Source organism: Eschrichtius robustus, chromosome 14, assembly GCF_028021215.1.
Source record: "Eschrichtius robustus isolate mEscRob2 chromosome 14, mEscRob2.pri, whole genome shotgun sequence".
Taxonomy (NCBI): domain Eukaryota; kingdom Metazoa; phylum Chordata; class Mammalia; order Artiodactyla; family Eschrichtiidae; genus Eschrichtius; species Eschrichtius robustus.
The window spans coordinates 9,169,919-9,185,183 of NC_090837.1; the positions used below are offsets into that span (position 1 = coordinate 9,169,919).

At 47.3% G+C, this 15,265-nt stretch overlaps 2 protein-coding genes across 9 annotated transcripts in view; one reads left to right on the top strand and one right to left on the bottom strand.

Annotated features, from left to right (window-relative positions):
* The window catches only part of TCTN1 (tectonic family member 1), a 28,446-nt gene extending 25,482 nt beyond the window's left edge, over nt 1-2,964 (top strand). For both annotated transcript variants that reach the window (XM_068562849.1, XM_068562850.1), the window contains 3 exons: nt 1,220-1,345; nt 1,790-1,934; nt 2,813-2,964. In XM_068562849.1, the coding sequence (XP_068418950.1) occupies nt 1,220-1,345; nt 1,790-1,933 (270 nt within the window). In that variant the 3' untranslated portion in view covers nt 1,934; nt 2,813-2,964. The remainder of the gene's footprint in view (nt 1-1,219; nt 1,346-1,789; nt 1,935-2,812) is intronic.
* The window catches only part of HVCN1 (hydrogen voltage gated channel 1), a 28,760-nt gene continuing 16,063 nt past the window's right edge, over nt 2,569-15,265 (bottom strand). For 6 of the 7 annotated variants that reach the window (XM_068562855.1, XM_068562853.1, XM_068562854.1 and 3 more), the window contains 5 exons: nt 12,331-12,606; nt 7,614-7,718; nt 5,789-6,020; nt 3,635-3,747; nt 2,569-3,271 (listed from right to left, as the gene is read on the bottom strand). In XM_068562855.1, coding sequence (XP_068418956.1) covers nt 3,206-3,271; nt 3,635-3,747; nt 5,789-6,020; nt 7,614-7,718; nt 12,331-12,606 — 792 coding nt within the window. In that variant the 3' untranslated portion in view covers nt 2,569-3,205. Of the gene's footprint in view, nt 3,272-3,634; nt 3,748-5,788; nt 6,021-7,613; nt 7,719-12,330; nt 12,607-14,097; nt 14,152-15,265 lie in introns of all 7 variants that reach the window. The other variant, XM_068562858.1, reaches the window with a different exon arrangement.

A 15,265-nucleotide genomic window follows, 5' to 3' on the forward strand; every position in this document is an offset into this window, starting at 1 on the left:
TTTCTAGTTTCTCAGAGATGGGTAAGACATCCAGTTATTACTTATCCCTCAGAAGGGAAGACATAGGTTGAGGGGAGAGGGGCAGCAGTGCAGACAGTAGCACTGCTGGGGTCTGTGCTGGTCGGGGAGCTCAGAGGGCCTGGAACGGGTTTTGTACCAGCCTTCTAGGCAGAGCCGGCACGAGAGCATCTGCTAAGCTCAGTTGATACCAGCTGCGTGTTGCATCTTCTCCTAATAACAGGATATTCTCAAGGATTTTTCAGCTTGCAAATTTCTTAAAAGGCAGTTCTGAGCCAAGGAATTCCACCCGTGCCTTTTTGGCAGGCACCAAATTTAGCAGGCCTGCTAGCTTTTCATGCCCTAAAGAGATGTATTTTTAAAAAACTTTTTATTGTGGAAAAATTTCATACATACACAAAAGTAGAATACTCCAGTGGAACTCCATCTCCCCGTTGGGCAGCTTCAACATTATTACATTTGCCAACTGACGAGACTGTAAAGGCAGGAAAGAGGTCTGGAAGGCCCCCTCGCCCATTTTCCCCTTGGGGCTGAGCAAACAGGGGTCCTGGGCAGAGGCCTCAGGCCCAGGTCCCAGTGTCTAGCCTGAACTCGGGCAGCTTCATTGTGGCACCAGTGCTCTTGGTGCAGAGGGAGAGTTAACGTCTTTGACAGCTCTAGACGCCGCCTGTATACCCCGATGTAGCATCTTAATTGCCAACTGATGATATCAGATAAGTGAAAAGGAGGCACTTAAATTTCCTCTAAGTGCATTTTAACATGATATGCAGTCAGGTTTAATTTCTGTCTGTTAATAATACCGTTCTCGCTCTCCCCCCTCCCCCCGTGCCAACTTCTCTCCTGAAGTATCTCTGAGGTAGATGTAAACAGGCAGGTGCAGTTAGAGCTGTTAAGGCCCTGGAGGTTCCACAGTTGGGTATTGGGGTTACCACAGCTGCCAGGTAATGCTGGCCTCTTTAGAGATGGGAAGGGATGGAAAAATTATGCTTTAGGTGTTAAAATATTTTTGGAGCATTGAGTACTTTAAAATATGTGCTTTTTCTAAGCTGTTTTTATCTGAACTTCTAGAGTCTATTCATCCTCTTGTTCAGAACATTTTGTAATATGTGAAACATTTTATAATTAAAACTCTGAACTGCAGATTAAGTTTGACTTGAGGTTGTTTAATACTCAGATTGATTAATGGCATTTTGTTTTGCAGGATTCTTGCCAGCTCCCAGTGGCTTTGGCTATAGAAGTGAAGTGGACTAAATATGGATCCTTATTGAACCCACAGGCTAAAATCGTCAATGTAACTGCAAATCTGATTTCATCCTCGTTTCCTGAGGTAGGCCTAATTTTAAAGGTATAGGTTAAGACACGAGTCCAGACAAAACTCAACTGTGATAGGTGAAATTGATTTTGTAAAAAAGATAATTAAAATTTAAACAATCTGGATTCTTAAAACAATTTAGCAGTCATTATCTTTTACTTGGAGGAAAAAAACTCCTCTGAACACAGTGGTTTTATTCACATTAACATTCTTGTTTAGATTTAATCTTTAAAACTCTTGTCTTGAGTTGTGAATGGCGTCGATGTGTTAGGACAACCTGAGTGAAAATTGTATCTCTCCTCTGAGTTAATGGCTGATTAGCCCTCCACGTACCTACCAGATTCATGAACCAACAGTGGTCGGGTGAGGAAGGAAATGAAAGTTGTCCCATCTTTGTTATCCTGGTGAACACACTGGAGGGCAGGGCTTGCATCACTCTGATTTTTTTTTTTATTACAGACCAACTCAGGAAATAAAAGGACAATTCTTATTTCCACTGTGGTTACTTTTGTGGATGTGTCTGCACCCGCAGAGGCAGGCTTCAGAGCTCGGCCTACCATCAATGCTAGGCTGCCCTTTAACTTCTTCTTCCCATTTGTTTGACGTAAGTCATTAAATAGGGAAACTACACCACACCTGTCTAATCAAGCGTGCGTGGGGCCCAGGGTCCCTCGGAGACATCCCACTTTATTATACGTATGACCCTTGAGGTTGCCCCCAAGCCAACACACTTCCCCTCTCCACTCACTTCCCTCCTCTCTTTTCTCCCTTTGGGAATTTCATTCTACTTGCTCTGACTTTAGAAGGGGTCTGGCTTGGCCATTTCCAGTACTCTCAACACATAGGTCATATGCAGAAGCCAAGTTGCACCTTTGGGAAGAACGTAAAGAGAACAGAGCTTGAAGTAGTGCAGGCGTTGAGGGTTTATCCAGTTTATTCATCCCCTGCTTTAATGTGAGTTATTTTTTAAAATATTATTTTTAGTTCAGGCTTTCTTTTCAGGTCCCGTTAAAATGAGTACAAAAATAGCAAGTTGTATAAAATCATGCAAGTAGAGTACAAGGCCTCAGGAGGGGATCTTCCCCCAAATGTCATGTTAATTACCGTGGAGTCTTGGGTCTAATTGCTACTTTTGTACCAGGCACTGGAGCTAGCTTGCTCTCCAGCTAGTGGGCCGGTATAGGATGCCACAGAGTGATTCCAAGCAGTTGAACCTAGAAAGAATACAGTAGGAGGGCCCGTGGGAAGGAGAGAGTTTATTTTATACGTTAATTGTACAGTAATTGAGAAAAATGTTGTCAGGGGGCAGAACTAGGTGGAGCCAGCTAAAAGCTGGAGGATGCAGAGGAGGGGCTGGGTACTTGAGAACAAGCTCCTTGGGGGAAATTGTGATTAGCTGTTTAGAACAGCTTGGAAACAGAAAAGACTTCTAGAATGTGCTGATAGCTAAGGTAGCTCTCTTTTTTCTCTTTTGTCTTTCAGAGTGGTCATATGAAAGGATGCACTGGTTCCTTAATATACATGTGAAATGTGAAAACTGTACATTTGATGAGATTAAGTTTTATATACAGCTAGTAATTGTCCAGCTTGTTGTTCATTTTCAAGCAAGAGTAAAGTGTTCAGCATGAGAAAAATATAGTTTATGATACATTTGTTACACAGTGTGGGGTGGGAATGGGATGGGACGTTCTCAGTCACACCAAGGAAGAAAATAGAGCCTCTGACAGACTGTGTCCCCCAGAATCCGAGCTGGCGGCAGTGAGGCAAAGCCATCAAAGCAAACCTCTCCCCAACATGGCCCCAGGAGGGGCGGCTGTCTTCCTCGTCACAAGCCCGTGAGGCAGGTCTTCCCTCTGGGGTGGAGCAGGTATGCCTCTAGTTCACCTCACCAAGAAGCCCATTCTGTCTCAGTAGCTTGTTAAGTCTTTCAATTTCTTGTTCCTGTTATTACAAAAAGTAGACAAGTAACTGAATTTACCTTCTGAGCCTCACCAGGGATGTGGCAGTCACACAGTGAGCCCCAGACATGCACAGGGACGCAGAGCTGAATGAAAGCCATACTCCTCATGCAGTCAGTCAGCCGGGGCCCAGCGGCGATGGCAGTGAGGAGAGAGACCTGGCGAAGCTGCAGGGAAGGAGGCAACGCCTAAACTGAATCCGAAAGGACAAGGAAGGCCTGACCGAGGGAAGTGGGCTCCGGGCGAAGGGCAATGAGTGAGCAGAGGCCTGGCCTGGAGAAGCTCAGGGCTGGAGGGAGGGAACGATCCGTGTAGACAGAGGGCGTTTTCCCGAACACCTTCTTACCTTCTCAGAGCAGCTGAATTCAAGGTGTTGGATCTTGGTGGCCAGTTGTATATTTATCTGTTTTAACCTTAGTAGTTGCCGTTCAGAACGTGTCTTAACCGAGATAATTATCCCTGAAAAATAATTGCGAGGGTCTCCGTGATACTGATCTCTAATTTAGCCCCTTGGGAAAAAACCTGTATTCCTTACAAATGTATAGCTGGGAAGAGTGGTGACAAGTAAAACGTCATCATGGCTTAAAGGCATCAGAACTAGGAGGGTCAGATTTTTCATTTCTGAGCTACTCAGTACCCAGCTGTGAAATACTTCTTTGGCTTGTCCGGTGTGAGAAATCCTTAAAAATAATCACTGACCAGATGAAGGTTAAGCTCCTTAGCAGGGGGCAGTTCACAACCGTCTTGCTACTTAGCAGCAGTTGTTCAAAAGGCACTAAGTGCAAGCCTGGAAATGCTCAAGCTTGGGGTTGGGACTGTCACTTTGCCAACTTTCTGCCTCCAGAGCTGTGGCCAGTTTAGTTGTCAGGCAATGACCTGCATCTTGGCTTCGGGGCTGGGGGGGCTCCCAAATGCCCACACCCCACTGTGGACACGGCCTCAAAGCCTGGGCTGCAGTGGGGCCGCTCCGCCCCTTTCCAAGTGTGAGTGACTTGAGTCCAGACCTTCCCCGACACGTGTGGCGCCCACAAGGCCTGGGAGTAGCCGTCCCTGGTCCACAGTGTTCCTGGTTGTCTCACTGAATCCGGTTTAGCCTTGTGTTGCTTCAGTCACGCTACTAAATTTGACAGCAATGTAATAACGGGCAATAGCCAGTCCTATGCCTCGCTGCCATTTAGACAAAGAAAATGAACAAATCTCACAACAGTGGGATGTGAGATTACTGGGTAGTAACTGCTTCATGAGTCATTTATAATCAGTCATGGTCTATCTACCTCACATAACCTTTGCACAGAGTATTTTTCTGTTAGATTAGATGAAAAAATCGACATAAGCATCTAAAATATTATCTGAAAAGCCTCCATTATTTCCTTTGACAGAACCCAAATAAAGGTTCTTAATAGGCTTTACTTTAATCACTCGATCTGAACTGGCCGCCCACATGCCCGACAGAGTCACTGGCACAGCTCCTTCCCCGGCCGGGTGGCACCACAGCAGGCGGCCGCAGAGCCCAGGAGGCGCGATGGGGCTCACTGTGCCCAGCAGGGGATGGGCCTGCTTCCAACAGGCTGCACTGTCGCTCACTCAGTCTCCTGACAGACAACGACCCACAGCCCATCGTGTTGGGCACTAGTCTAGGGATTCCCAACCCTGCTGGACACCCAATCACCTGGGGGTGCTTCACAGACAGACACCTCCCTCTGGGCTCCGCACCAGACTCTCCACTTAAAGTGTTGAGGGTGATTGATTCTGATGCGGCAAGTCCGAGGACAGGCATTTGATCAACTCTGACTAGTTCGCTGATGGCTGAGCCGCTAACCAGTCACTAGGTCCACATAAAATCACAGCACAAACGGCTTCTCTGAAACAGAGGCTCCCTGCACCAACAGAGTGTGTGAGGAAGAGGATCTGTACCTGAAATACGGTAAAGCGGTATTTCCCCAAGTGTGTCCTCCAGAGCCAGAGTCTACAGCACGCTCATAGGTGTTATTTCCTCCCAAAGTGTTGAACTGGTCAACTTGGAAAACAATTATAGTTCTCAGAGACTTCATCATGCTAACTCGTGTTGTGACTTTCTCAAAGGGGGCAGAGTCTAGTGTACAGCATTTCTCAGCTTCCTTGCTCCCCTTCTGGATGGTGCCCCTCCCAAAGTGGGATGAGGTTTGGTAGAAGACTCCCAGGAAACACCAAATGAAAAACAAAGGTGCTTTGGGAACGAAGCCGGCAGGGATTGATCAGGGATTAGTCTAACCCTTTCCATAAACATCTTTCAGTAATCATAGAAATGAGAGTCTGAAGGAGAAAGGCACTTCCTCCCAGAGCACATGTCCTGGTGTCAATTTGTAGCCACAAAGGTGGCAGTGGGACACCAAATCAGACCACTTCATGTTTCTCTTGGTTGCCAGGAGGAGGACCAGGGCCTCTGCGCCCCTTCCAGGCTCCACCCACTGTCCCATCCCCCGTACCCCCCCCCCCCAGCCCAGGAGCGCAGGGGACATACCGTTGATGATCCGGGCCACCCGCCACAGGCGGAGCAGAATCAGCAGCCCTAGAGCCTCAAACTCATGCTCCCGGAAAAGGAGGACAACGTCGAGGACGAAGGAAACCACCACGATGATGGCGTCCAGGATTTCAAACTTGTGGTGAAAGAACTCCAAGCGGAAGACAAATATTTTAAAGAAAATCTCCATCATAAAAAAGGTCAAGATGGCAATGCTCATGTAGTGGAACACCTGAAGAGGACAAGGAGACACAGTGAGAGTAGACTCAGGCTGTCATGGGCTGGGGCAGTTCACACGGACGAGCTGGCCTTGAATGCACCTGCCCGGCCACCGAGAGAATCCATTCATTTGACCAATCCCAAATTCCTGCCAGCACCGGGTGCTGTTGTCGGGCCGGACTGTGGCTGGAACAGCACACACGTTGCTCTCTGAAGGGCAGTGGGGCAATGGCAGTTGAAAACATCCACCATGCCCTTTGGCCCTGCAAAGCTCACGCGTGCACAAAGAAAGACAGTAAGGGTATTTACTGCACATCATTTGCAGAACAGAAGATTTTCTACATTGTTTGGAGAACAACAGAAATGTCCACTAGACTAGGGCACTTGTTAAATGCATTATGGTACCTCCACGTGGAGCATTACGCAATTGTTCGAAAGACCAAGGCTGATCTGTATGTATCTACTAGAAATGATGGTAAGATGGTAAGTGAAGAGAGTTCCCAGATCTTGATTTATAAATACTAGCCTTCACTAAAGTAACCTTTTCCATTCTGGGGCAGGGGAAGTTCGAATGACCTGGGACATCATCCGGGGCCAGAAAGCAAGGAAACGCTCAAAGGCTATGGAGTCATGTCAAGAGGACAGAGCAGTCAGCTCGAAGAGGCTCACAGTGACCAAATTTGGGACAGTTTGGATATTTAGTATTTAGGGGTGAAGTACCGTGATGTCTAACTTACTTTCGAATGGTCAGACAAAAATAGATGGGTGTGGGGTGTGTTTGTGGATATGTATATATATATATATATATAAAGAAAGCAAATACAGCAAAATGTGTATTTGCCACTTTTCATAATAAAAAGTAAAAAGGCACAAGACAGTGAGTATAGGAGGTATATTACTGATTCTACTAAACAACAGAGGGAGAGGAAAGATAATCATCTATCTGTGGGAGGACTTGGGTTGGCACAGACGAAAACGTTAACGGCTGCCGTGGTGAAAGGGGCCACGAGTAGGAAGGAGGTTTAATATTTTCTCCCTGCTCTTTTACCATTTGAAAAGACATTTTTGCACTGTCCACTGAATTATTTTCAAAGGGTGTGGGGAGATGCTTTTAAGCCCCCGGCCTTCTCCCCTGTTACTGGTGATGGGCCGCACAGTGCATTTTCAGTGTGTCCACTGCCCTTTGGGTGAATGTCTGGGATGGGCTCAGGCAGGAACTGTGAATCAGGGAATAAATGGTGGGCACATCTCCCCAGATGGCTCCAGCACAGGGACCACGTCAGAATGTTGACAGGAGGAAAAACAGCTCGTCCTCCTCTGGGGGATGGGGAGGAATCATGCTCCTGGTTTGAGAATCATCAGTGACAAACTCCAGCTCAGTGGTCTAGGATAGCTCAAGGTTCAAGCCATCAAGTGACTTGAGGAGGTTTCCTGCTTGTAGTAAATTCATATCTATAATTGGGAAAGGAAGACATTTTCTCTGCTCTTTGACTGAAAGCACCCAATCAAACTACTCTCAAATAAGGCCTGGTTACTCCAAGGCAGGTGCTGCCCCACTCTGCCCACCCACAGAGTGAACCACATTAAAGGGCTGCGGACACACTACCCTGGCGGCATAGTTGTTCTTGTCAGGCTGGATGATCTTCAGGTCCAGAACGAGCTCGGCGAGCACCAGGAGGGCATCCAGAACGACCAGGCAGATGATGATAACCTGTGGACCAAGGGAAGAAGCAAGAAACATGAGACCTAAATGGGGACCCTCCTCCTTTCATCTTTAAGGGCTGGAAACATCTGAGTGAAACCACTGGGGAAAGATGCCAAGGATGGTAGGCCACTGCCCACAGCCCGAGCGTCCTGCAGGGAGCCTGCTGGGGGCCAGCTCCTCTCGACAGGAGCCCCTTCTTCCAGCCCTGGGCAGTGCCTGTCCTCCTAAAGCCTCCGTGTGGCTCACTGAGTGACCCTCGGTCACCACTGGTCTTTCTCTTACTCGTAAATTCACTGCTTCTCAGCATCTCTCAAACCAAACTGCTAATTCCTAGATGGCAAAAAATACTAAAGTTTCTACAAGTGTTTATTTTTCTAGTTCTGGGGATTGCTCTTGCCAGGGTACGCCCAGAACAGATGCTCAATAAGCAATTTAAAATTTAAAACATCCAGCCTCAGAGATATGGCCTCCTCCAGGCAGCTGGGTTAGAGTGACGTCCACTGTGCCCATGAAACAGCTTCTGGCTGGAGCCATGAGGTACCCACCCCAACTCCCATGTGCTCGCTGGGAGTGAAGGGGGAGGGAGTCCTGCGTCTCCTGGAGAACAGAGAAGAGCTGCTGTAGGAAAGACAATCCGGTGGGTTTTGTGACCTGCTGGATGGGGGAGGAAGGTGAGGACCAGGGTGAAGTGAGTGGGTGGTCTTATCGATGGCAGTGGGGGTAGTCATGGTGACGGAGGTGGTGATGATGGTGAGGACATTAGAGGTGGGATGGAGGTGATGGCATTTGGGGAGACCCTGGGGATGACATGGTGGTGGTGGAAATGGCAGCAATGGGAGGAACCCCAAAGGACACTGTGTGACCCTTCTCTTCCCTTGGAAATACTGGACCATCACTTACTTCCCCCAGGGCCTTGCCTCTTACACTCTCAGGTAGATAGATTTTGACCTCTGAAAATTAATCTGCCATTATCTTGGCAGTTTCTACAGTTTCAGGATGAAATTAAGTTCAGGCCTATAAAGAGTGGACTATTAAACCTTTTGACCATTTCAACCTGTAGTAATTATTTCAGTAATTATAGTATTTGATGACATGGTTTATTGTGAAAACTGTATGGCAAAGTGCTTTGTAATGAAGTTTTCAGACAAATCCAAATTCAGTAGCTTAGTAAAGGTTCAAGGGACTTCCCTGGTGGCTCAGTGGTTAAGAATCCGCCTGCCAATGCAGGGGACATGGGTTTGATCCCTGGTCCGGGAAGATGCCACGTGCCACAGAGCAACTAAGCCTGTGCACAACTACTGAGCCTGCGAGCCACAACTACTAAGCCCGTGTGCCACAACTACTGAAGCCTGCGCACCTAGAGCCCGTGCTCCGCAATAAGAGAAGCCACCGCAATGAGAAGCCCGCGCACTGCAACGAAGAGTAGCCCCCGCTCGCCACAACTAGAGAAAGCCCGCGCGCAGCAACGAAGACCCAACGCAGCCAAAAAAAGACTCAAGCCTCAGGTGAGGTCTTTCTTTCCTTCTTTCTTTCCTCCCTCCCTCTTTGGGTTTTAGACCTAAAGGGATCTAAGAGCTCATCTGGTCTAAAACCAAGGCACAGAGTTATTAAAAACAGACTGAATATTCAGCCATAAAAAAAGAACGAAAGCACTGACACATGCTACAATGTGGATGAACCTAGAAAATATTATGCTAAGTGAAAGAAGCCCAACACAAAAGACCACATATATTTTATGATTCCATTTATATGAAATGTCCGGAATAGGCAAATCAATAGAGACAGAAAGTAGATTAGTGTTTATCGGGGATTGGGGGTTATTGTTTAATGGGTACTAGATCTCTTTTTGGGATGATGGAAATGTTCTGGAACTAGATAGTGGCTGACGGTTGGACAACATTGTGAATGTACTAAATAAATGCCACTGAATTATTCACTTTAAAATGATTAACTTTATGTCAATCTCACCTCAATTTTAAGAAGTGAGAGAGAGAGCCAAGGTCACAAACTATAAAGCCCAGGTCCCAACCGCAGCCTCTATGAACTAATCCCTAAGGCCCTGAATTTGCCAGTTCACAAGGCAGTACTAGTTCTGAAGGGAGCCACATCACAAAGAATAATGCTGAGAATTCAGGGAAACTGGTTAATTCCAAATCGTCACTGGAAAATGGCCGTGCTTAGCCTCAGCATGCAGCAGCGCAGAGCGCGGACGGTGGGGCAGCCGGTCCTGGGCCGGCTCCCCCGTTAGCCTGGACTTTGGGCACAGCTCTCAACTCCACTGAGCCTCAGCGTTAACTCTAAGCTTCAGCTTCCTTCAGGGGATAATGGGGTTGGCCACATTTTCTACCCTGAGCGACAAGGGGAGCATCGTGTGAGATAATGTGTGAGGAGCGCTCAGCAGAGGGCCCGGCCATGGTGAGCAGGTAATAAAAGTGAGGCTCCTGGCCTTCCTGGCCATCCTCCCCTAGCCCAGCTACCCTGTCCGTCCGTGGTTTCCACAGAGGCCTGACTCACCCCAAATTCTCTCCCTTGGTTGGTTGTGCCATTCTGTGGGAGAAGTGACAACAGTTAACTATATATCATGTCACCTCGGTCACCTCAAACCATGGGAATAGGTGGAGACTGCACCCAAGAAAGGGATTCCAGAATCTTCTTGTATGCTGATTCTATCTGCAGAGATCAAACCCTTAAACCCTTAACCCCTACTCCAAGGTGGCCTCCCTGCTTCTACTCTGGGCGCCTCTACAAACTGCTCATGTCAACCCCTCCCCACCCCCAAACTCAGAACCTTCGATGGCTGTCCACTGCCCACGGATGGCCTTCCGGTGCCTCCTCTCCCTCTACTGGATACACATAAGCCACGTGGACCCTTCTCAAATCCTCGAATACTGAAGACCCTCTCCTCCCCCCGGCCCTTTGCAAACACGGCCCCCTCTGCCTGGGAAGCTCCTCCCCTCCCATCCACAGAGCTCACTCCTGCCCAACCTTGAGGTGTCAGGTGAAATGTCACCTCCTCTGCCACACGTCCCCCACCTCACATCCCAGGTCGGGTCTCCCCCACCCCCAAGATCTCTCAGAGCCCCCTTCAGTTTCCCTACAGAGGACTTCTCTCCACTTGATTCCAGCATCTGTCTGATTACTGGAATGCCCACCTCTTCGCGGACCATTAATCCTCCAAGAGTGAGGGCAGGGACATGCCCACCACGCTCACTGCTGTACCCCTGGCACATAGTAGAAGCTAAGAAGCGACTGCTGAGTGAATGAATAAACATCTCTACTCTGCTTTCCCCCAGAGCCACGTGCCCCTGGGGGACCCGGTCAGGAGAGGTGGGACCTCCCAAGGGCTCCCCTTGCAGCTGGAAGGAAGCTGGCTCCTTCCTTCTCTCCTGAATTTGAGGGTTTGGGAGTTCAACACCAACAACTTAACACCAGAAGTCTTCTCTTCTGTCAGAGCCACAGAGGAAAGCACTAAGCTGTCAGGAGTGCTGTGTTGCCTGCTTTGTTTCTCTAAGTCACACGAGAGTGGAAAAAAAAAGACTAAAATAATTCCTTCTTTCTATTTTACCATGGAACAAAGTCAGTGACGGGAGAGGCAAGGGCTGCTTCCCTCTGCTTCCAGGGGGGACATCAGCTCTAGGGAGGGGCTGGATTCTCGTAGTTATCCCTGCAGCAGGGACCCCAAAACGGCTCCGTTCAGGGACTGGGCTGACAAGGAGCCTCCTGCTTTCTCCTGGGACTCAGAACATGTTCCAGACACCTGCCTGCCCACATCGGGGACGTGGGGTGGGGTTCAGACAGGGCTGGCCAGACTCCACCCGCGTTTGTCCTTCAAAATCGGCAGATGTTGGGACAGACGTTGAACCCTGTAGAAGTCCCATTCCCTTTGCTATTCTTTGAAGTCTGCATCTCCCTCTCAGGGTCTCCCCATAACCACACCTGGAGGCTGGCGGTGGGTTAAGCAAGGCAGATATTTTTGGCATCACTTCACAAAAGAAGAGACTGCCCCCCCTCCCCGGTCTCCTTTGTGTGTGTGTGGTAAATTTTGCATAACATAAAATTTACCATTTTAACTATTCTAAAGTTGGCATAAAGTTCAGAGGCATTAAGCACATTCACAAGGTTGTGCAACCATCACCACTATCTAGTTCCGGAACGTTTTCATTCCTGCAAATGGAAACTCTGTATCCATTAAGCAGTCACTCCCCCTCTTCCATTCCCTCCAATCTGCTGTCTCTGTGGATTTACGCGTTCTGACTTTTCATATAAATGGAATTATAAGACATGTGGCCTTTTGTGTCTGGCTTCTTCCACTTAGGATCACGTTGACAAGGTTCATCCAAATTGTAGCATGTGTCAGTGCTTCAGTCCTTTTTATGGCTGAGGACAGATAGATCACATTTTGTTTATCCATTCATCAGGTGATGAACTTTAATTGACTTTTGCATTAGGACTTAGTTGGCCCCAGACCACATGGGACCTGCCCAGCACATGGTCAGTGCTCGGTAGATGTGTGTGGAGTGAAGAAGCTGGTGGCAGAGATGGGCCCCTACCCTGCCCTCGTGACTCTTTGCTGACGGCTCTGCCCCACCCCAGGCATCTCGGGCCTCTGCCCACCTACCTGAAACCTGTGGGCGCTGAAGAGCTTCCTCAAAGTGGTCCTGAAGTCGAGGCGGGGCCTGGGCACGGGGGCAGGCGCCGTGGTAGGATCAGCAGCTCTGCCCTCCTCGCCCGAGGCCGGTGTGGGCGGTGGCTGCTCCTCCTCCTCCTCCTCTTCATTCTCCCACTTCTTGTAGTTGATGTTCCACGCGTGGTAGTCATCCCCAACGACGGTGAAGTGCTTTAAGAACTTGCTCATCCTCTCGGCGGGAGCCACCTTGGCCCTGCGGGTGACTGCCTGAAGGGAGGGGACAGAGAGGAAGCGCCCAGGTGGCCCGTCTGTCACTCTGGGGGAGCAGGGCCCCCGCTGGGCCGGGCCACAGGGTGAAGACAGTCCCCGTGCTCAGAGCACCGTGCAAGCACAGACCATGAGGTCACAGTGGTTTCTCGTGCATTTATTTTTGGAATCCAGGGTCTCAGGGCCGGTGAGGCAACAGGAAACCCCAGATTCCGTCAGGCCTGCCACTGTGGTCTGGTTGGCAGTAACCAACAGGAGAGATACTGCCACCCAGTCGCAAAACACCCACCATGGGCCCTCATGTAAATACTGGAAGAGCAGCCCATGGTTCAGAGACATCACAACCTAAAACCCCAGAGGTGAGAGTTGGCAGGGCGGGGAGAGGGCAAAGGCAAAAGTAAAAGTACCCAAAGTTTCACACAAAAGTGAAGCCACCCTCCCCGCCTTCCATGCCACAGATCAGTCCTGGAAAGGTCTGAGCAGCAAGCGGACTTTTCCTAAGTTCAGCCAGTGCTGTTTTAAATACATTATGGACAGTTGTTTAAAGACGGATGACTTCAAAGCAAAAAAGCAAATATCCCCCCATTCCTTTGCCCAACTTACCCTACCAGACATCAAATTTTTTATAAAGTTCAATAATGAAAACTTTCAGGTATGTTTATAAGAACAGGCAATATGATCAGCATAACAGGAAAAAAGAGCCCAAAACAGAACCAGGTCCCTGTGGGAACCTGGATGTGATGGCAATGGCAGTCCAGATCAGTGAGAAAACACTGGAGAGGTTAGGATATCTGGCTTCCCCAACAGGGGAAAAAAATCCCTACCTCACACCACACACAGAATAAATTTCAGTTGTATTAACCTATATAAATGTATTTTAAAAAACTTTAAAAGTCTTAGAACAAAATACAGACAAGTATCTTTATGACCTCAGGTCTGGGAAGGATTGCTTAAATAAGACACAAAACACAAAAGAAATGGATAGACCTAACTCATCAAAGCTAAAAACCTTTATCTCTCGCTCTCTCTTTCTCACACACACATCTGTACAAAGTCAGATACACCACAGACTGGGAGTAAATATTTCCAATGTATTTGATAGACAAAGATTTTAGTGTCCAGAATATATAAAGAAATCTTACCAAAAAAATACAACTCCATGTAAAATTAGGTACTGGATATTAACAGGCAGGTCACATGAGAGGAAACCCAGATGGCCAAGACACTCAACTTCACTAATATTCAGGAAAATGTGAATTGACGTAACAATCACATAGCTTTTTGTTCCTCACGCTGGCAAGAATTTAAGTCTACAATAGCAAATGTTGGTGAATGTGTGAAGCAATGGAGGTCTCCTGAACCCTGAAGACAGGAACAGACACTGGCACCACTATTTTTGGAAGCAATCTGGCATTGTTTTGTCAAGATGAAGCTGTACTAGTTAATGATCTAGTAATCCCACCCCTAGATGGGCTTCAAAGAGAAACTCACCCATATGTACTCAAATCAGTAACATGTTCAAGAATGTTCACAGCAAATGTTCACCTAAATGGTAGGAGACAGAGAAGTGAATTTTCTCTATTCATATGATGGAATTTTATACACAGTTAAAATGAATGAACTACGTCTCTGTGTATCACTGATGACATCCACGTGTACCCCCTCAGCAGTACTGAACACAGTAGATCACTCCCTTTTTTCAAAAACTTCCTTCATTGGCATCTGGGATTCCACACTCTCCTAGTTTTCTTCCTACGTCAATGGCCACAAAATATTACTATATATTGTTTTCGGAATGTGTAAAATGTGAGCATAAACACACAAAAGAATGGGATTTCTGATTCTGACCATGATACAGTAACTGGTATAAACAACTATACCAGTTAGAGCAACTGCCATAAAATTAACTATACCAGTTAAAGCAACTGCCATAAGACTAGATAAACTATAAAACTGGATAAAATATATGAAATTTACTGTGATCCCTGAGAGAAGAGAAACAAATGAGATGAGCCCCACAATCACCTGCCTGGAAGTACTTTCTGGATTGTGGAGACAAAGATTATAGTTCAGGGCTATTGAACTTTCCTTCCTCAGGAATTTGTGTGTCAAGGTACCAGAGAAAAGGAAGCAGCACAGAGAAGAAACTCAAAAAATTGGACTTTGGCTGAGTCCTAAAATTCCCATGTGCAGAGCAAGACTCCATGAGGCAGGGCAAAATACAACTTTCAGGGAAAAAAAAAAAAAAAACTCTTGGGGAACTGTGAGCTGAACAACTACCAGTTACACAGGGCTGGGTTAGGAGATCTGAGTTCCAAACAGCTAGAGTAGAGAGATCTTGTTGAACACTCTGAGCATTCAGTAGAAATTCCAAAAAAGCCATGCCTTATAAGTAGACCTAATCTAGCCCTCCAGTCAGGGCTACCTTAGACCTCTCCCAACTAAGCTTAAAAATAAGGCTTTTTAAAAAGATCAAACTTATCCCGAAGTAAATTAACTGCCAGTTGGAACAAAACTCAAAAGTGCTCTTTTGAGGAAGACAGCGAAACACCCTCAACAACATAACATTCATAATGTCCAACATATAATAAAAAATTACTAGGCAGATAAATAAGCAGAAAAAATGTGGCCATAACCAATAGAAAAATTAGCTTAATAG